Raw genomic sequence first — 23196 nt, 5'->3', positions numbered from 1 at the left:
TGTCCTATGACTGCTGGAACAGACACATGACTGTCCTATGACAGCCGGAACAGACATATGACTGTCCTATGACAGCCGGAACAGACATATGACTGTCCTAGGACTGCTGGAACAGACATATGACTGTCCTAGGATTGCTGGAACAGACATATGACTGTCCTATGACAGCTGGAACAGACATATGACTGTCCTATGACAGCCGGAACAGACATATGACTGTCCTAGGATTGCTGGAACAGACATATGACTGTCCTATGACTGCTGGAACAGACATATGACTGTCCTATGACTGCTGGAACAGACATATGACTGTCCTAGGATTGCTGGAACAGACATATGACTGTCCTATGACTGCTGGAACAGACATATGACTGTCCTATGACTGCTGGAACAGACATATGACTGTCCTATGACTGCTGTAACAGACATATGACTGTCCTAGGACTAGGTAGACACAGTAGACACAATTTTATGGATAACAACTTCTTTAATACTGTTATCAATAAAATCGTGTCTTCCTTGTCATCCGTCAACGTCTAAGTAATGCATATCAAACATTATGTCCTAGGACTGCTGTTACATAGTCCTAGGGCTGCTGTAGCATAGACATATGACCGTTGTAAGAATTATGAGAATATGACTTGTTACAGACCCTATGACTTGTTACAGGACCTGTGACTGTTGTTACAGGAAATATGACTGTTGTAACATGGACCTGTGACTGTTGTTACAGGAAATATGACTGTTGTAACATGGACCTATGACTGTTGTTAAATGACCTGTGACTCTTGAAACATAGACTTCCAAGTACTGACTAGAGCTATGACTAGTCTATTTCAAAGTATGGGAGTTACAACAGTCTGAGTGGTAAGATCTTTTCATTAACGTTTTCCCTGGCCTCAGGACGTGGCCACCTTCAGTGACTTTTCCTTGGCTACTTCAAGTAGACAAGATTCTATTCTAACTGAAGTAGTCAAGAAATACTGCAGCCTGGCTGCATTTAATTATTTTCTTCTTGACATCAGTTTGTTGAAGGACAGGAATCCCAGCCTGCAGGCGATGGCATGAGCAGTGAATATCTAGCACAGGTTTCGGACATTGATCCCAAGACGCAGTTTGCTGATGAAGTCATCAGGGACGCTTGCAGCTCTCTCGCTCAGATCAGTGACTGAATCACAAACATCCACTCCCCCGTCCGACTGAAAGAATACATTGAGTCTTAGCGTTGTCTTTGTTTATCATATGCAACTGAAGATAAGACACCATTTTTAACACTTAATAGTCTTGTGTACACTACAATGCTCCATCACTTGTGAATACATATAGTCGCTGTGGAGTATAGTTGCTATTTTTAACCAGCCAATCAAGTTACACCATGGCTCTTGCTTGACACTGTGCATTAGACTTGTGGACGTCTTCTCTAAGCATTGTCTAGAGTTGGCACAAAGTTCATGCATGGAGTTGGGCATGGAGTTTGAGGTCTGTGAGTAATAAATGGCCTAATTTTATTAGCAGACTAATAATAGATACACGTCTGTGATATACTGCATAGTGGCTGTATGTATTCGAGAGGGATGGAGGAATGTAGTGGATACGCAACCAGGAAGTATTGACGATGGTAGTAAGACACCTGACAAGAATGTTGTTCAATGAAATACTAGTAACAGAACCATTTCTCAGAAAATAGTTAAGAATTTTACTTTAATATTTTTGGCATTTATGGAAGCATAAATGTAAAGCATACTGTATACACTGGGTATATCCCCATAGCTTAGTGTTCAGATTGGTTTTTACATTGAGAACTCAATAAATGCAAAAACATACTAAACTCTATTATAATAAATAAATATGCCAAAAATAAAAACTTTGTAGACTGCTTGCTTAATCATTAACACAAAAACCCTGTGGACAACAATATGACATGAGTGACATCGTTCAGCACAGTACCGTAACGAGCTCCATCATCTATCAGCCATTCAGGACATTGTTGTCCCAGCTGGTCCATCAGAGGCCATGGCCTTATTTCACTTTAGGTTTATGGAACCATAAATGCAAGCAAAACTGTTTGGCTGATTGATGTATTATATGTCTTAGCACAGATGCAGCTCAAAAGAATGAGCTGATCAAAACCAGAGCACATGTCCAATACCATTGATCATTACAATGCTGTTGGCTAATTCACTGCACTTATCTTGCTTTGGAAATACAAAAACAAATACTGAATTGATTCATAAAATCATAATGATACATGCATACAAATGTAATAATCTCTGTATAGTCCAACATTATTTTGAAGTCTTTGAATGGCATTTAGAAGTGATACACAAAAGAGAGAGAATTTATGGATGTTCCTCATAATGAAGAAGTTGACAAGTGTTCCTCATAATGAAGAAGTTGACAAGTGTTCCTCATAATAAAGAAGTTGACAAGTGTTCCTCATAATAAAGAAACTGACAAGTGTTCCTCATAATAAAGAAACTGACAAGTGTTCCTCATAATGAAGAAGATGACAAGTGTTCCTCATAATAAAGAAACTGACAAGTGTTCCTCAAAATTATAAGAGTCCTGTGAAGATTCCGGGTTAGAATATGTATTCAGCAACCCATGCTTGTCAAAAGAGGCGACTAGTGGGATCGGATGGTCAGGCTCGCTGACTTGGTTGATGCATATCATCCTATCCCAATTGCATAGATTGATGTCATGATGTCAATCACTGGATTGTTCAGTCAAGATTTGATTATTTACACACCACCGTCATATAGCTGGAATTTTGCTGAGAGCAGCGTTAAACAACAAACCAACAAACAATCATAATAAAGAAGTTGACAATTCTTCCTCACAATAAGGAAGTTGACATCCATAAATTCTCGATCTTACGTTAATTTCCTTTATAAATAATGTCAAGTGTTTTTAAGCATGAAGGTAATTAAACACAATTAACAATGTGATGAAGCTGGACGGTGATACAGAGATGAGGAGCTGGACAAATGCCCCGGAATGGAAACAACCTGACGGATGAGTGTACCATTACCTTCACTCCCAGGTCGTCGCCATGTATGGACTTGTAATCAGCTTCACAGAACAGAAGAGCTGCCACTTTCTTCAGCATGTCATCGATATCTGAGGGTTTCAACCAGGTCGGTATATACAATCGACATTTTCACAATTGCAGGGATGCTAATGACTCATGTTTGTATCATGCAAGTTATCATGCATATACCATCCAAAGAAAGTAGGGCAAAAAGAAATATAAATGTTATGATGGGTCGTCAGAAGAAAGATCAGCTTTTGAAAATGACTGCCAGAGATAGACAAGTTCAGATCCAAAACTTACTGCTCCAAACACTCGAGAAATGGCATGTGGACAATGCATTTCCTCTGCACATGTGGGTAGAGGGTCATTCTAGTTTTTGACACTTCAGTGAAAGGTCGTCAAATTGCTCTGTATTGATTTCAATATCCACAGTGAGCTCTGAACTCTTGCTTCAATGAAGTATTTGTGATCAGGTTGGGAATACATCGCAACAACATGATGAATGTCTAAAGACTATTTGGCATGCCTAAAACAAGGTAGAATTCAGCAAGAGGTAGTCAAAATGTTCAATGTGTCTCAGTCTGCGATTTGCAGACTTTGGAACAGGTTTCTGCAGTCACAAAATGTTAATGATTATGATAGACCCCTTACAGGGTGTCCTAGGTCAACAACAAGATCAATTATTAGGAAACCCTGCCTTAGCCAAGCCCAAACAAACAATAAAATTGCTGTTCACTTGCACCAGGCCACTAGAGTTCATGTTACTGACTAGATGATTAGAAATCATCTGCTTTTACGTAACCTGCATACTCGGCTACCACATGTTGTACCACTGTTCACAAATCAACACATTCAAGCCAGATGTTATGAGTGAAGAAACTTGGGGAGTCACTCATTGTCTCATATAATGTTTTCAGATGAACAGGATTCACTCAGGACTTTCTGGATATGAGTGGCATTTTGGGGTGAGTCAGTAATGAGTGAGTGAGTGAGTTGGGTTTAATGCCGTTTTTAAAAGTATTCCAGTTATATCACGGCGTGCCAGCTTAATGTGGGAGGAAAGCCTGAAGGGATGCAGTCTCAAACGTTTACTACTTCGGTGAAACCCATGAACATGGGTATGGTGCTGACAAACCTAGAAACATACCGGGATTCAAACCGGCAATCATAGGTTTCTGGCGTGCCCAAGAGATGCAACTCTGCACAGCGAATCGCACCTTAGACGACAAGGCCACCCATGCCCCCGAGTCTGTAATGAGGCATGGATCACGAGGACTGCTAGAATGCCACTTCATACTGTCCATGGAAGGGTCACTGGACACTACTACTGAGACAACACACTGGCGCCAATAGTTGTGCCGTACAACAGCTATGTAGTTCCCTACTTTCTCACCTACAACAGGTGTGTCGTTCCCTACTGGTCCCTCCGATCTTACCTGTGCTCTTCATCTTTGTTTCTATATCCTTTATGGCATCACCCATTTTGTTCTTACTCTCAGCGACACTCAATAATGCATCTATCAGCTGAAACATCTCTGTTTTATCATCTGCAGATAATGTTGCAATCTACAAAAAAAATAAAATAAAGAAACAGGACACACAACAAGCTATGGTAGTACATAGATATGTTACCATTTAAAATCACATGGCAATAATATCATATTGCTAATCATAAAACAATCTTCCAGTGCTTTAGTTCCCATTTACTTTCACACAACTGTTTGGGTGGCCTTTCGGGTTAAAAAATACGAAGTGGAAAGAATAGACAAAAGTATACATTAATGGTCAAATGTTACAAATAAAGAATGAATTTTACAAATAAAGGTCATTGTTCACTTACAAATGATGAATACAAAATACAAAACGATACCAATGAACAACTCGCAAACAAAAGACGTCATATGTAAAGAAAGAATGTCAGTGCACAAAAAGTACACTAAACTGCTAAAGGACATAGTTGACAATAAAGAATGCCAGATGGCACTGCAATTTGTAAAATATTCCGAGTATAATCGGCTTGTTCCGCCGTGCATATGATGAATGCACGAAGAAGTGCTCAATGTATTACGTCATTCCTCATTTTACAAATTGCAGCACCATCTGACGTTCCTTATTGTAATACGCTCCTTGCCATTTAATTTTTTTTCAAATGAATGCGCTTATTAGAACCATTGTGAGGTGGTGCGTGTGTGTATTGCAGGGAGTGCACTATTTAATTTTGGCTCTAAAAATCTTCTGTGAAATTACCAGACTGAGGAAGCTGTACTGTGTGTTTCTCCTATGACTCCATCATACATGGATGCCATGACGGCCATATTGCAACTGGATTCAAACCTCTTGAAATTCAGGGGTCATTAAAGGCGGTAACAAGTGTGTGAAGTTTCGGCAGCATTGTTGCTGTGGTTTCTGAAGGAATTATATGTTTCATAAACCAATGTTAAATACTGTAGGCAACCAGATACAATACTTACCAGCTCACTTTGCCCATAACTGTCTTTCATGTGCTTGGCACTTTCAAACTCGTCTCCGACATAGATGGCGCTGAAGAGACGGATGACCTGGTAGATGTCGTCCTGTTCCCCTCGCAGGTCATAAGATTCCCCATGCAGGGGATTAGCCTTCCCAAAGTCCAGCACCTTCAGGGACAGCTTTTGGTCAGTCTCCTGCACCATAACGTTTCCTCCTGTCACAACACAGCCAGCTAACTGTTAGCACCAGTGGTTTTACCTATACATCATAAGCTGTTAGCACCAGTGGTACCTGCAAGTGGTGCCTACATTTGACGGATTTGGTACAAGGAAACCCTTTGAGGATTCGAACATGGACGCAGTGTTATTTGGAGCCCACCATTCCTGCTTTGCATCTATATTTTATATATTTTTATTATATTAATATACCAATACAGTATCAGGGATGTGGCAGGTTTTCTGAAAAAGAGAGGAAAAGTCTAGGGGGGTCAGAAATCTTTAAAAACATTTAATTGTATTTGAAGCAATTTCGTGCAGTTTGGACAACATTCACAACAAGAAATGTAGTAAGTCAATGGCAAAAGTCAATGTCAAATAAACAAAGATGGTGGATGCAGTCAAATTTCGAAGCTGAGTCAGTACTTTAAATAAATGAGTATACTTGACATTTTGATACAACATACTGCAAATTTCCTCTCTCTTTGATCCCCTAAGACAGAACCCAAAACGTGCCTCTCCGCCAGGGAGCGCAATCGAACAGGGGGCACAATCCACCGGGTCGCTGCTCAAGAGTCACCTGCTGGAGAGTGATCCCAGAAATAATTATGGATTTGATATGGGAGTAAATAACTTTGACACTTTACAAAATATCTCTTGGTATTACAGCTATGCCAGAGAGTTTGGTTTAACCCCTGGGTAAAGGTATTTAAAAGGTACAGCGTGTCAGCTTGTTTTGGGAGAAAAGCTTAAAATCACACATGTTGTAGACATTTACCACTTTAGCAACACCTACAAGAGCCTGGAATTCAAACCCCGGATCCTTTCATGACTAAGGGACGCAACCCTGAATATCAATTTGCTATTGACTAAAGCATGTTATTCTGTTATTCTATTTGGAAAATTCTCGATTCTGATTGGTCAATCAGAGGTATCAATTCACAATAAACCCCCTCTGATTGAAAGAGAAGATTTGACGGTCGTATCAATATTTTCAGAATAGTACTTCTTTTAAAGTCATTGTCAGAATGCATATTCCAATAATTATATATAAAGGCTACAAAATGCAAAGTTGCAGTTATTACAATATTTAGAGGATGTAATGCATTTTGTGCAGATAAACACAATAGAAATCTACAAAGATAATGTACCGGTACTTCAAGTTTTTAGGATAATAGAGTGCATGCTTTTCTACATACGACTGAGACGCCATATCTTTCAGTTCCAAATTCAGTGTACGCAGTTAGATCTACAGGTAACCCAGCTCTACACTGGCAACACAGTATGTTTATCTCCTCGTTAATAGAAGAACTTTACTGTGTAATCAGGGACCCTCATTCAATAACATTCCACGTCCAGATGTCCCCACTGACTGTATGTCACATGATGCTCCTACCGTGCAGATCTCGATGTGTCCAGTTCTTGCCGTGGATGAGACTGACAGCAGACAGAAGTCCATGACAGATGTAGAGCGAGAAGGGACGGACTAGACTTGGCTCTTTCTCTCGTATCTTCTGCATATGACTGTCAATAACATCTCGAAGGGTTATAGCTGAAGGAACAGATCAACACTGTAAACATCGGTCATAACTGGAGTTGTGTATTGCAGAAACACTTAAAACTGCTTATGTGAAGGCTAAAGGTCATTGCTTGATTAAAAATCAAAATATGGGAGAAAACGTACTTTGCTTACCACATTCTTACTGTATATCAATTGTCATAATGATACATGCAGAAATGGCTGAGTAATTAAAATCAGAATCCTGTGAGCACTTTTTAGAGACATTGTAGATGGGATCATTCACAAAGCCTCATTAGCCTTGTAGTTTAAGAGCAGACGTAAAAAAAAGGATGGACAGACAGATGACAGACAATGCGTCACTGAGCTAATTATTCAATTACAGCAAGACTAAGAATATGCAAATGATGAGTATGTAACTTCAACCCTGTGACTGACACTGTATGAGGGAAAATTGAAAAGTTTGAGTCCTCTCATAGACAATGCATTTAGAATCAAAATTGTTTACATGCTGTCTCAATATAATCTACTTTAGTCCAGCTTTGTTATGGAAGTCTTCATTTTGTCCCGTAAAAAGACCTCAGCACCAGCAATCACTTCATCATCACTGGTAAAATCAAACAATATTCAAAGAATAACTTCCTCTATTAATTCAGTGTCAGAAATCTTGTATTTTGGCCATCATCAAAGTTTCATAAAAATTTCAGATTATAAACAGAAGTCCTCTCCACTGTCACATGGCCATAATCAGTTGTGATATTAATAGTATCTCCCTTCCTGAACCTCTCCACATGCACAGACTGGAAGTCTTCACATTTTGCCTGTGTCACTGTGTGTGCGACTGTCAACATCAAAACAAATTCTGAGTTGTCATAGGGGCAGTCGGGTAGCCATGTGGTTAAAGCGTTCGCTCGTCACGCCGAATACCCGGGTTCGATTCTCGACATGGGTACAATGTCAGAAGCCCATTTCTGGTGTCCCCCGCCGTGATATTGCTGGAATATTGCTAAAAGCGGCGTAAAACCATACTCACTCACTCACTGAGTTGTCATAGCACATAACTTGGTAGTTTTTACATTGTATCAGTTAAGATCTTCAATGTTTATAAGAAGTCTAGATGAAACTCCAGGAAATGGACTCCACACCTAGCAACATGCAATGTGCAAGGGGTGCGCAGGAGACACTCAACGGGGGCACAGATGGCAAAGTTGTCTGAGGCGCTGTAATTCGATGTGCAGAGTTGCATCCCTTAGGCACGCTAGAAACCAATGATCAGGGGTTTCGAATCCCTATTCACCCCGGCTATGTTGCAAGGTTTGTCAGCACCATACCTGTGCTCGTGGGTTTCACCAAAGTGGAAAACGTCCAAGATCTGCATCACATCGGGCTTTCCCCCCACATTAAGCCGACACACTGTGACATGACTGGAATACTGTTCAAAGTGGCATTAAACCCAACTCACTAATACACTCCATTATAACATTTCAGGTATTTTGCCCCTGCGTAAACCATACAACCAGGATGTATACCAGAAATCTAGTGTAAAAAAACAAAATGAAATTTTGGGTTGAAAATGTAAAACCTCGAGCAAGGCAAAACACAAACATAAAGCAATATCTATGTGGCCAACTGATGAGCTTCTGTCCTACCTCTATCCAGCTTTTCCATGTGGAAGAAGATCTCATTATCTTGCAGGTAGAAACAGTACAGAGCTGGACACAAGGGTTCTCCATCCATTGTTAGCTCCCCTAGATCCACCCATGCCCGAACCTCTTCAGTGCGGAAGTCGGAAATCATCACCTGCAGAAGATGGATGTTTTGAAACACTTGTAAAAATGTTTCAACCAGTTCGTTATATCCGCCAGTTCGTTAAAACAGAGCTCCATATAAGCTTTTGGTGTTGTGGGTATTTTACCCATGCATTTTAAAATCATTAGGTATCAGTAATTCTATCTGGGTATTCAAATTTCTGTTACCCACTAGTTTTTACACATGTGAGTATTTAAGTTAAATATTTAAAAACACTGTTCATCTGGTCCCTGCAAACTGGTGTCGTGTAGGTTCGAGAGCTTTATAGGACTCAAAAATACCATGATACTTCCACAAGAAAGTGTGATTGCAAATGATCATGATGTAACTGTCATCGTGGAGTTTGGCAAGGTTGACGGAATGCCCGTTTATAATTTCAAAATAAGTTGCTGATTTGCTAATCGAATACGCAGGGTTACTTCACAATATTTTGATGATACGCACAAGTTTGACTTTTGTAGTGTATCTGTAATGTTCGTTGCCTATTTGATACGCTTGGATTTTATTTTACTGCATATTTCTGCATTTCTGATGTGTATTTTTGCAGATACGCAGCTTATCTGGAGCTCTGTTAAAAGCATATTCGTTATGAACATAGTTTATTATATATCTGTTCTGCTGTCTCAGCATTTCTTTGTGTCTTTTTCATTTAATTTCTGTTGTGTATTTGTGAGACAGTATTGTCAAATGTTGGAGACCTTTGCTTCCATGTACATCCACATAGGCAGAACATATGACACTACTTATTGCTGGCTTTATTTCAACATTCAGAACGAAATAATACTGATGCTCAGTTTCCTGAACTTGCTCTGTACAAACGGAAGATGTTATCTTACTGTTTTCTGAGCATGCTCGGTGCCGGTCTTGTTGTCCTTGACAACCACTATATCTCCAGCAGTGGCTCCCTTACCAAGGATGTCCTTCAGCTCTTTGGTGAACTCATGACCTTCACGGTATTTACCAGTTGAGCTGAGTTTGGTCTGAAGTACAATGAATACTGAATCACATCCATTGCTCCCAGTGAATGGTGTCACACATCATCGTCAGGAATACCACAGATATCACAGGCAGGCCAACTCTTGATGTGTGGTCACTTGGTCTCAAAATTACCAGCCCGCATTAATGTTGGCACTCTCTGGGGGTCACCGCCTCAGCAGCCAGCCATTGTGGCCACCTGATCACCATAACAACCAGTAAACTCGTAAACAGAGACAAGTAACGGGATCGGGTGGTCAGGCTTGCTGACTTGGTTGATGCATGTCATCATATACCAATTGCGTGGATTGATGCTCAGGCTATTCATCACTCGATTGTCTGGTCCAGACTTGATTATTTACAGACCGCCGCCATATAGCTGGAATATTGCTGAGTGCGATGTTAAGCAACAAACAAACAAATCATGCTGTAAACAATGCTCATACCTTTGTCTGATCAAAGTCCACACCTTTCGGGGCCCTGTTGGTCTTGATGAAGTCTATCATTTGTAAGCACACTGTCAGCTGATTCTGGCGATCTTTGTCAGTCTTGGCTACATGTATAACATTGCTTCGTGACTTGTCCACATAGCTCAGAAGGGGAACATTTCTGTAAGGTAAAACAATCAGGACACTACTCCTGCATATTTTTCACAGAATCAGAAACATAAGTTGATATCTCATAACTGTTTTTCTCATTAATCCACACACTACAAACTCAATGTATATCAGCTTGACTTGTTTGATGTTTAATGCCACAGTCTGTCACATACAGAGGTCCAGATAATAGTCATAATTAATCGGGTTATTATGACAACAGTCAAAATTAATTGGGTTATGATGACAATAGGCCAAGTCACAGAGGTCAGGACCATGCTCTCTCTTAGTCGCCTCTTATGACACGTATTTGAATGAGTCAGTTGGGTTTAAGGCCGCTTTAAAAGTATTCCAGTGACATCACTGCGTGTCAGCTTAATGTGGGAAAACAACCTGAAGTGTAGCAGGTCTAAGATGTTTACCACTATTGTGAAACCCCAGAGCACGGCTATGGTGCTGACAAACCTAGAAACATTATTAGGCCAAACCATGGATTCAAACCCACAATAATAGGTTTGCAGCGCCTTAGACCACTGGACCCCAGACAAGTTCTTGAGGGCGTGGGACAATAATGAATAAAATGAACAGTTCACGGAGTAGCTGAGAAACATTATTCATATGTTATTTAGTTTCCATTCAAAGCAAATCCAAGTAGTTATACAATGAAATATTGAACTGAAAGAACATTGATAACCCGGCATTGTAACCATGGTAGACCTGGTCATAGCCATGATTTACACAAGTAGTCAGTAGAGGAATAAACACTTCAAGTGTTACATGGCTAAGAATATAGGTCCCCACAACCTAACCTTGTCATTAGAGGTGAGTAAATCAATCATATGGTCCGACTTGGTTGATTGCATGTATTCGTATCTCAGTTCGATGCTCTGGATGTCAATCACTAGATTGTCTAGTCCAGACTCGATTATTTACAGATGGACATTATATAGCCAGATAGCTGGAATATTTCTGAGTGTGTCATTAAACAACAAGCAAAGCACTTAAAGTTGACATCTTCTGAACAAAGGGAGATAACTGATGACAGATTATTACAACAAAAACTATAAACCTGAATCTGGATTATCTCCCTTTGACCATAAGCTTTTTTTTCAAAACCAACACAACCAAGATAGAAAAGATTCAAGGAATTATATTTTAACTCCACAAGTCATATTTTCATGAACATTGATGACAATTTAACAATAATATCCTACCGTGTGTCTTTGTAGACCACTTGCACCTGTCCAATTTCATCTTTAATAAGACGGGCTGAAACAGAGGTGTTGACAGTGAGCTGATATCAGGGTCACCATATAACTTGTGCACACTGATTACAAGACTTGTTCATGTATACAGCCATTATTTACATGATTAATGTCACCCTGTGCATTCTGAGTGAGCGAGTTGATTGAACAGTATTCAGATGCATATCAGAGTGTGTCAGCTTGATGTGGGAGGAAAGCCTGAAGTGTTGCAGGTCTTGGACGTTTACCACATTCAACAACTCTGCAGTGGGGAAATAATGATTTCTTGCATTTTTATCAATAACCATTTGGCTGGAAAAAAAATCACCAGTACGCAATAATAGTCAAATGTTACCCATAAAGTATTAAGTGTTACTAATTAAGGTCAAAATACAACCCTCAAAGAAAAGAACAATGTTTACAAAAACATATATAAATGTAAAATACTTGATAACTTGCTTGATCAACTTGTGGAAACAAACCGACAACACTTGAGGCGATACTTGGCAAGGAACACTGTCTAAATCTAGCGCCCAATTTCATGATTTTCAGTATATAAAAGTCTGAATCAAGATGGTAAAAAAATCATTTAAAATGCTGACATCTGATGTCCAGGCATCCTTTATTAAGACTTGACGGTCAAATGCTCAGGGATCGCCTGATGTAACCTTCTATGGAGGTGTCCAAAGGTCTTCAGGTCTCAGGTTGTTACACAGGGAGGTGCCATATGGGAGTAGAACATTTGTGGTAATGTGATTAGGGTTTCCTCCCACATCAAGCTGACAGGCAGTGATTTACTGCTATGCTGTTTGTTAAAAGTTGAGTTAAACCAAACTTACACACACACAACATGCCTTGCTATGACATCATCGCACTGTAACCTTGTCCTGTGACATCAGGTTGCCTCCCTTTTCGTGTTAATGTGATTGGGCTTTCCTCCCACATCAAGCTGATAGGCAGTGATTTACTGCGATGATGTTTGCTAAAGTTTGCTGAAATACTTTGTCATCACTGCACAGTGAGTAACCTTGTCGTGTGACATCAGGTTACCTCCCTTCTTTTACAGTGCAGGGGACCTATTGTACTACCTTGGGGCAACAACAGTCAACAGGCTAAGGTGAAACTAAATGCAATATTCAATGTTCTTCACACACTGAAATAAACGCTCTGCCACTTGGCAGAGTTGATGAAGCATCTGGAATATTTTTAGGGTTTATGAGTGAGTGAGTGAGTGAGTTTGGTTTTACGCCGCTTTTAGCAATATTCCAGCAATATCACGGCGGGGGACACAAGAAATGGGCTTCACACATTGTACCCATGTCGGGATTCGAACCCGGGTCTTTGGCGTGACGAGCGAACGCTTTAACCACTAGGCTACCCGACCGCCCCTTAGGGTTTATGAAGGTTTGTGTGAATATGTGTGCCTGTTTCAGTTACTTCTGTCATCTGCAAGCATCTTCCTGAGGCAAGGGAATTAACTGACTATATAAGTCCAGTTTCCACCCTTGCCAAACTAGGCTGGAATTATGGAGTTAGATTTTGGCTTGACTAACAAGTTTATGCATGGTCCAATCAAAATCGTGCAAAGAAATTGCAATCCAGTTCATAAACAGTCATGTAGATTTCGGTCAATTGCAGGATTTGCAAAGCATGTGCATCACCAACTTGGTGTCAACAGATATTTTCCAAATCTTCTCATGTTTTTAATCAAGGTGCTCACGTGATTTGATGCACTTCGCGATGAAAGATCCGTTTTATCACAATATAGATCTTGATTATCGATCAGATCATCTTGACTGGGCGGTGTGATACGAAGGGCGGAATCTGATCAGGAAAGGCATAGAAGGGACAAAACTCTGGTGGCGGTAGGATGGAGCCCAGGAATTCCAGCCTAGTTTGGCACTTTTAAAGTCAGTTAACTCTCTTGCCTCGGGAAGATGAGCTGCAACATGTAAAGATCACAAGGCATAGAAAACAGCTATAAATGTCTTCACACCTGAGAGGTGTACCAGCTGGAAGGTGTCACACCTGCAACTGTTTTGAGATGGTCTGTGATCACACTCACCTTCTCCAGACGCTAGTACTTCGACCATCGAGTCCAGGTTGAATTGAGTCTGAGGGGACAGCTTATCTATGGGGGATGGTCCTGTCTTGGCGTCAGCCTCATCTGAAGCAACAGCACTGAGACATGCAACATCCAAATGTGACAATCTGGGTGGGTGCGCATGCATGTATAACTGTGTGCTCTAAGGCATCAGAAAACCCCTGTGCAGAGTTGTTTCCCTTTGTTGTGCAGGATCCCATGACCATGTGTTCAAATCCCATATTAACTACGGTTATGGCACTTGGTTTGTCAGAATAATACTGAGTTAATGGTAGAAATCTAACACCTGCATCAAGTTAAGCTCTAGATCTCCATTAAATTGACACAATATGTTAAAATCGAAATTCTGTTCAGAGCAGCATTAAACACATCTCACTCTTCATTTATTTTCAAACCATGCCAAAGTAGATAACTTCTGTCATAGTCACTGCATCAGCTGAAACACACTACATGACACACTACCCGACACACTACTGACTAGATTCGGCATTTCTAGGTTCAATCAGTCAAGTATTACCACACTTTATTCCTATCCTGCATGTGATTTCAAAACTTTACACACTAATTTCAAACGAAACAAATGGTGCATCATGAGTCACGTATCTATGACGACATATGTGATGCGTTCATGAGCGTTGGTTCACACCACATACTGGTATGTTCATTTGTGCATCGAGCTAAATCTAATATCTGTTAAATATGAGTAATTCTTCATTTATTAACCAACATGTATGGTATTCGTGTTTCTTTTAGTGGTATACATTCATTCCAGTTGTACAAAGTTGACAGATTGTGCAAATCGCAGTAGCTAGCTTCCCACTCATCAAACACTATGGGTGACTTCTGGGGCCACTATAGCTAAAACACTACTGTGATACTAACCACAGCTAACTGTAATACAGTTTTGTTTGTTTGTTGTTTAATGCCACCCTCAGCAATATTTCAGCTATATGATGGTGGTCTGTAAATAATCGAGTCTGGACCAGACAATCCAGTGATCGATGCCATGAGCATCGAACCACGCAATTGTTATACGATGACATGCATCAACCAAGTCAGCGAGTCTGACCACCCGATCCTGTTAGTCACCTCTTTCCACAAGCATAGTCGCCTTTACGGCAAAAATGGGTTGTTGAAGACCTATTCTATCCCAGATCTTCACGGAGCTGGAATACAGGTATTGGTGCAGTTGTAAAACAATAGCAAGAAGACAGTCTTCCCCCAATGCAGACTTCCTGACAAAAAATGTATATATTAACAAAATAATGACAAAGCCTGACATTTCCTAGAGTGCCATGGAACATTGTCAAGCGCCTTCCCAGTGCGTGACAACTTTGTTACACACTCGGTAACATCGCTGCCACTAGTGTGGGCGTGGCCATTACAAGAATCTTGAAATATGCCCTCTAACCCCAAATGTAGTAACGTTTATACTTTTGTTTATGTCTTTGGGAATGCCATCATAGTTAACTTAAAAAATGTTTACGACTGACCATATTTCCCAGACCAATTTACCTTTTTGTTTGTTGAATCAGATTTGTTCTAGATTGCAGACAAACGAAAAATCAACAAACATTTCCTTTACATTCTTACTATACTATACCAGTTACATAATAGTTGTAATGAAACAGAAATTCAAACTGACAAACAAAGAAAATAATTTAGCAGGGGTAAGAGTATTCTGTGTCACGGCAGTCATCACTTGTTTGTAAACATAACGGTCAGTCGGTTGCAAGTTCAACTCCAAGCATGGCTGTAGCCACCTATCACAGTGGGGAGATTTGACTGGTGGCAGCAATAATATGGAGAGCTCCGTGAATGGGATATCGCTGTGAAGAGCTTGGGAACATAGTGAGTAAAGGGAGGTAACTCTGATAATAGTTTGATATTACCAAAGCTCCATATAATCTGCATATTTCCATTAAATATGGAGAATAAATCACTATTATTGAATTAATCTTGTGTTACAAATATGCAGGAAAAATGTAAAACACTAATTGTATGACAATACTGTGCATAATTAGCCTTCTCAGCTTATGAGCTGTAGGATCTCTACAGATATTTATTTACTGATTAAATGGACGCCTCACATACACTTGAACTCTACAGCAGTGAATAAAGCACAAAATGTCAAAAGCATTAAGCAGAATTATTTGTTGTTATGATCATGGGTTTAAAAATACTAAATAATCTGGACCCATGGACGTAAACTAATTCTGAATACCCAATGAAAATTATCAGTACCTGTTGCGCAGTGGAACTAAATATTTTTGAGGGTGGTTTAACTTGGTAAAACTTACTTACCTTTTATAAAAGAACAAGGAACTAAACATGCTAAATGTGATAACCTATTAATAAACTATGGAAGATCTATAAGGAACTAAACGTGATTACCTGTTAATGAAAGAACACTTCAAATGAAAGAAACTAGATATCTAAGACTATTGCTAATTCTAACTGTCTGCTTATGTGTTGGTTACCTCTGCGGGAGTCTAACACTAACTAACACTCTCTAACCAACTAAATGACTACCGCCTTATATTTGTTCACAACCCTCACATTTCACGTGCAGTCCCAGCCATAAGTTGGTGTGTTCATGCGATGCGATCTTTATTCATTGGGTGCGTTTTGGAGAACAGATTCTTTATTTAAAACTAACATATATGCAGAACATTTATGACTGCACATGAAGCATGATCTATAGGCTCCGGAAGCGTTTTGGAGCACACTTCTAATGAACAAACATGTCTTTAGAACACTACCCAATAAAAATTATCACTACCCAATGTGAATGATAACATGTGAATAAATAATCAATGGCTGAACAGTCATCTGGAGGCCTGTATTACAACAAGAGTGAGTGAGTTGGATTTTTACACCAGCATGATCAGGGCACTGGACACAAAGAACCACCTTCACACACTGCTGGTTTCAAACTGGTTCAACATATTTATCCCTTAATGATGTATCCAAATTTCATCCTTGTATCCATAGTGGGTTCCTCAATGACTTTTCCCCATTGAAATTGGCGGACGAGGCCAAACCTATACTGAAAATGCATGATCAACTTTCCAAGCATCTGGCAAGATGTGTTTTGTGCTCAAGTGCATCTCAAAACACATCAATGAGATTTGAACCCGATTATACGCCTCAATACAATGAACAACCAAATTTGATTTTTGTTGCCATTTTGCCAAATCTTACAATAATTTTAATATGATTTGAAAGTGTTTCAGTATATATTCCCTGCCCCACTTCATGGTGGGGGACAATCTACTACCACGCACAAGCTAGTGTTTTTATTCACTAGGCTACCCCACACCCTCAGTCAGAGGTAGGTTCAAGCTGATCCTTGACTACATACACATGACACAGTGCAATGGCACTCAGTGAGATCAATACACACAACCTAACCACAGAGGTGTGCAGCTGTGTCTCTACTGCTGCCCTGCATATACATCTGTACACCTTGTCTTTAATACACTGTTTTTATCTTGAAGTGGTTTAGCATTGTTTGATCTCAATTTACCTTCTGGTTGCGCAATCAATGGAATATCTTTAGGTCTGCTTCCGTTTTCCTTTGCCATGTTGTTGGGGGGGCTGCTATCTGTCACCACCGAGCACTGAAACATCCGCTGTTAGTCATTAGATAAGTGACTTAGTTCGGGGAGAGCGGCTGAGCCACTTATGTAACACAACTTTAACCCTTCAGGGTAACTGGCTTAAAGACACAACTCTCTCACCATATAGAGGTTAAGTATTCAAACCTGTTGGTCAAGGGTGTGTTTGGTATGATTACCATGGCTCATGAAGAGGAGAGATCTTAAAATATAAGAAAAGCCCATTGACTTGCTTATGTTTATGTTTTGAAAACAACACTTTAGACGTAGGTACCACCACTTACCAGTAATTGAGTGCATAAGTGGGTGGGTGGGTGTGTTTTCTTGTTGATCTGCATCGGTCATGTCTTGGGCCACTGTTTGCAATTTGATAGGAATAGGTATCAGGGCTAGGACGGGTAACTCGGGTACTCGGGTCGGGTGGGTACTGAGTAGGACCCAGGTACCCACAGGTCTCCCCAGACCCGTGGTTGGTCACGTGATGTATTGTTTGATCGTAAAAGATATCTGGAATTTCATGGCTATACTACAAGTCACTATGTTCGCATTTCTTTCGGACGATGCACACATTCCTTCTGACTTTCATACGTTTCATGTTGTTAAAGCTTCAGACGATGCACACATTCCTTCTGACTTTCATACGTTTTATGGTGTTAAAGCTTCAGTCCAAGTCAGCGTATGCTTGACCAGATGTTTCTATATGTGTATCTAATTGCATTTTGCTAGGGCCATGGTCAAACTAGTCCCAATCGGACATTTTGAACCCATCTCTTAGCCCTAGAGCGGGTACCCGGGTAGTAGATTTGGACTTGTTCCAGCCCTATTAGGTACATCAGGGTGGTTGTACAAGCTCTGGGCCTGGACCAGATAAGCCAGAGATGAGTGATGCATGCAATGATCTACTGCCAGGGACGATGACACGCAGTCAGGGTATACTGTATTTCCTTGAGACCTGTGTCCTTCTCATCCCTCTTGTCCTGTTCACATCTCTCTTGTCCTACTCATATCTCTCTTGTCCTATTCACATATATCCTGTCCTATTCACACCTCCCCTATCCTATTCACATCTCCTGTCCTATTCACACCTCTCTTATCCTATTCACACCTCTCCTGTCCTATTCACACATATCCTGTCCTATCGGTATTCACATCTCTCCTGTCCTATTCACATCTCTGTCCTATTCGCACCTCTCCTGTCCTATTCACACCTCTCTTGTCCTATTCACACCTCTCCTGTCCTATTCACATCTCCCCTGTCCTATTCACACCTCTCTTGTCCTATTCACACCTCTCCTGTCCTATTCACACCTCCCCGTCCTATTCAAACCTCTCTTGTCCTATTCACACCTCCCCGTCCTATTCACACCTCTCTTGTCCTATTCACATCTGTCCTATTCGCACCTCTCCTGTCCTATTCACACCTCCCCGTCCTATTCAAACCTCTCTTGTCCTATTCACACCTCCCCTATCCTATTCACAGCTCTCTTGTCCTATTCACACATCCGCTGTCCTATTCACATCTCCCCTGTCCTATTCACACCTCTCGTGTCCTATTCACATCTCTCCTGTCCTATTCACACATATTCTGTCCTGACGGTATTCACATCTCTCCTTTCCTATTCACACCTCTCCTGTCCTATTCACACCTCCCCTATCCTATTCACAGCTCTCTTGTCCTATTCACAGCTCTCTTGTCCTATTCACACATCCGCTGTCCTATTCACATCTCCCCTGTCCTATTCACACCTCTCGTGTCCTATTCACATCTCTCCTGTCCTATTCACACATATCCTGTCCTGACGGTATTCACATCTCTCCTTTCCTATTCACACCTCTCCTGTCCTATTCACACCTCCCCTATCCTATTCACACCTCTCTTGTCCTATTCACATCTCTGTCCTATTCGCACCTCTCCTGTCCTATTCACACCTCCCCTATCCTATTCACACCTCTCTTGTCCTATTCACACCTCCCCTATCCTATTCACACAACTCCTATCCTATTCACACATGTCCAATCATGTTCACCTCATATCCAGTCATGTTCACATCACATCCAGTCATGTTCACATCACATCCAGTCATGTTCACATTATATCCAGTCATGTTCACATCTTATCCAGTCATGTTCACATCATATCAAGTCATGTTCACCTCACATCCAGTCATGTTCACATCATATCCAGTCATATTCACATTATATCCAGTCATGTTCACGTCATATCCAGTCATGTTCACATCACATCCAATCATGTTCACATCATATCCAGTCATGTTCACGTCACATCCAGTCATGTTCACATTATATCCAGTCATGTTCACATCATATCAAGTCATGTTCACATCATATCCAGTCATGTTCACATCATATCCAGTCATGTTCACATCATATCCAGTAGAGTCTGGGTTGGAGATAATGATAATCATGACATAGTGAAATCATTCAGAAAATACACAACCATTGTTCATTACCTTGTAAACTGTAATAATTCCAAACAGGAAAAGCCAGGTCATGTTAGGATGATAAGGCTTTACTATATCAGTAACTACAGAAATTCCCATGTGAAGTACACAGTGACTACAGCGGTGGTACAACTGCTCTCACCAGGACACTGACCGTGAGCACAACTGATAGTACACAGCACAAGGTCAACATTTGATTTGATTTGTTTCTTGTTCAACGCCTCACTCAGCTATATTCCGGCTATATGACAGTGGTCTGTAAATAATCGAATCTGGACCAGACAATCCAGTAATTGACATCATGAGCATCGATGCACGCAATTGGTTGGTTGGTTGGTTGGTTTTTAACACTGCACTCAGCAATATTCCAGCTATATGGCGGCGGTCTATAAATAATCGAGTCTGGACCAGACAATCCAGTGATTAATATCATGAGCATTGATCCACGCAATTGGGATGGATGACATGCATCAACCAAGTCAGCGAGCCTTGACCACCCGATCCCGTTAGTAGCCTTTTACGACAAGCATAGTCACCTATTACGGCAAGCATGGGTTGCTGAAGACCTATTCTACCCCGGAATAAAAGGAGCATCTACATATTTTTTTACATTTGAAACAATTCAATCTCACATCGGCAAATGATTTCTTACAATATCCATAGACACAGACATAATATGTCTGGCAAATGTCGCATCTCTGACCAATCCTGCATTGCAAAACAAACTTGCAGATAATAAAATGTTTTCACACTCTGATCACATGACTCTGTTGGTGCTCATAGTCATAGTTAGGATAGGTCATTATACAGCTGCTCCCTATAATAACACTGAAATCTACTGAAAAGTATGGTACTTACTTAAATTAGGAATTTAACATGCCCTTTCCGACATATGCGTACTTCGCACACGGGCCCGCCAGGCCATTTGGTGTTTGGTCAAAAAGGGTATGCCCGAAAAGGTGAGGCAACCTAGGTGGGGCTTTTTAGGGTTGCTTACTTAATTTGGAGAACAAATTTAGAATTTTGAAATATGCCATGCAAAAGGTGGCGGGGGGAACTAAAAGGAGTTTGTGTGTTTTTATAGTATTTTAGGGTTTATTGGCAGCTTGTTTGTTGTACTTTTATTTTTAACTGCAGCCAAGTAGACCTGTTTTGATAGATATATGCCTAGTGCTTTAAAGGTTTGTAAGTCATTTAGGGGGTTTAGTACCGCTGCTAGTGTCATTTGATTGTTGCAATTTAGTGTGGATTGGAGTGTTGTTCTGTGTTGCTGGTAATATAGTATTACGTGTTAGGCGTTACTTTTAAGTTGCAGTGTGGGCATTTACCGCTTTGGTGTTTTTTAATTTGGTGTAGGTGGGAGTTTAACTTAGTGTGGCCTGTTTGTAGTTTAGTTATTACTCTGTCAATTTTTTTGTAGAAAATTATGTTAAGAGCTAGTAGTTCTTAAAACATTTAGGCTCATACTGGTAAATGCTATCACAACTGGGTTTTCATTAGTTAAGAAACTATTTTCCCAAGGTTATTTATTCGAAACATGAACAACAACCTACAACACTGTTCAAAGCAAAGAGCAGACAAGTCTGATAGGGAAGTCCAATCAGCCTTGTCAAGTGACATTATCTTATCTAACCACATGATGATTTGCAGCAGTGACATGACAGCCGTCATATAGCTGGAATACTGCTGAGTGCGGCGTTAAACAACAAACAACATCTGGGCAATGGTCCCCAAGCACTACAATGATTACAACTCCCCATTCATTGTCAACAGTACCCTTACTATATATTATTACAATTGTAAGCACTGCCACTTACAAATATATTGGGACTTGACTCTACCCCATTCTCACTCACTCGAGGCAATACACGAGTGAAGAGTCTATTTAAAGCCACGAATATGCAAAGATTACTTGCAACTTATGGGTGAAAAGGTTCGATTGAAAGATAAGCATGATAAGAAAGGTCAAAATGTCAGCAAAATATCATATGACATAATTTTGTAAGTAAGGTGGGTTGAAAAGTGGTTTATGGTCGCATTGACAATTATTGCACCTGTAAGGTGATATGCATATGTGTGTGTGTGTGTGTGCGTGTGTCTCTGCTTGTACTAGTCAAATTTTTTGTTGGTTTTAAAGTGCTAGCCCACTTAGATACCATACCACAATTTAAAACATGGATACCTTACTCAGACAGAGAATAACATTCCCAATTCATGTTATTATACATGTTGTAGTTATAACCAACATGTCTCTCTGATAACACAACCACTATTTCTAAAGAAGAAGAGGCTGTAATGCCTTGTTATCATTACTGCATTGAAAGCACAGTTTAAATATCTCAATCTGAATTAAGAAAATAATAACAATACTAATTTTTCGAACAGCCCTGATTTGTTCCCAGTTTGCCAGCCCCGGAATTCTAGATGCTTGACAAAATGCATGACAAGTGATTGCCAGTTTAGCAGACCTGTATATTTTAAGTGTCAAACGCCAAGGATGTTTTTATTCTATATTAGATCTATGGAGAACGTAAATACGTGACATAGGCCCTATGTTATTGAGGTGGCGTATGATATAAAGAGTTTCTTTGGACAATTGACAATTAGCCGAACATGAACCTAAATTTCTGTCATGTCTCTTCATCGACTAAACACATGAAATTATCTGTCTCGACACTCACTTGAACATCGGTCTTTCTTTGTTTACTTTTCGTTCCTCGCGCGACTTCTGACATAGAACACCTAATGACAGTAATATAACATCATATTTCTAAACATACATCACCATCCCTTATAGCTGCTGCGGTGAGATCTTGCTTGCTTCGTTGCGTAACAATTAAAGTGCGAAGCGCCTTTCAGCGTTAGGTTTACAAGAAATCACCATCAACCGCCATTTTGTCTATCACGTGACACCTCCTTCCGCAGCGCACATGTTAGCATAGGGTATATTAGCTTCTAAACATTACCAGCCTTGTTCGTTTTATGGGGTTTTCAAGAAAGTTGTAATACCCCATTAAAACAGCAAATTTAGTCAGTCGCTAAAGCAATGAAATATGATTCATAGCTTCTTATTAATATGCGATATCCCTAAATAAGATTATTTATTTTTGAGATAGCCCCCCTTTCAATGAAACGACTGTTTCCTCAGG

The 23196-nt window shown here is 40.3% G+C and overlaps 1 protein-coding gene across 3 annotated transcripts; it reads right to left on the bottom strand.

Moving 5' to 3' along the window:
- Positions 1-506: 506 nt before the first annotated feature.
- On the bottom strand, positions 507-22947 carry LOC124148295. 3 transcript variants are annotated; one of them, XM_046519327.2, is made up of 12 exons: positions 22729-22947; positions 17495-17588; positions 13927-14028; positions 11832-11886; positions 10468-10630; positions 9883-10026; positions 8887-9037; positions 7115-7270; positions 5506-5717; positions 4471-4600; positions 3032-3120; positions 507-1199 (listed from the first exon to the last, which is right to left on the bottom strand). In XM_046519327.2, the coding sequence occupies exons 1-12, from the start codon at positions 22780-22782 to the stop codon at positions 1080-1082; spliced, it is 1470 nt and encodes a 489-aa protein (XP_046375283.2). In that variant the 5' UTR covers positions 22783-22947; the 3' UTR covers positions 507-1079. The 3 variants fall into 3 exon arrangements, with proteins under 3 accessions (XP_046375283.2, XP_046375275.2, XP_048242217.1); XM_046519319.2 differs by having other exon boundaries at positions 22828-22902; XM_048386260.1 differs by lacking the exon at positions 22729-22947 and adding an exon at positions 20057-20298 and having other exon boundaries at positions 508-1199.
- Positions 22948-23196: the final 249 nt, after the last annotated feature.

Source organism: Haliotis rufescens, unplaced genomic scaffold (assembly GCF_023055435.1).
Source record: "Haliotis rufescens isolate VD_foot unplaced genomic scaffold, xgHalRufe1.0.p SCAF_1, whole genome shotgun sequence".
Lineage (NCBI taxonomy): Eukaryota > Metazoa > Mollusca > Gastropoda > Lepetellida > Haliotidae > Haliotis > Haliotis rufescens.
The sequence above is the reverse complement of the archived record's forward strand: the minus strand, read 5'-3'. Positions and strand labels throughout refer to the sequence as shown.

Coding starts and splice junctions, on each gene's coding strand:
- LOC124148295 (XM_048386260.1), bottom strand. CDS start 20,146: ATGGGAATTTCTGTAGTTACTGATATAGTAAAGCCTTATCATCCTAAC. Junction 10,631..11,831: donor GTGGTCTACAAAGACACACG/GTAGGATATTAT, acceptor TTTACCTTACAG/AAATGTTCCCCTTCTGAGCT. Junction 4,601..5,505: donor GTTATGGGCAAAGTGAGCTG/GTAAGTATTGTA, acceptor TTTTTTTTGTAG/ATTGCAACATTATCTGCAGA.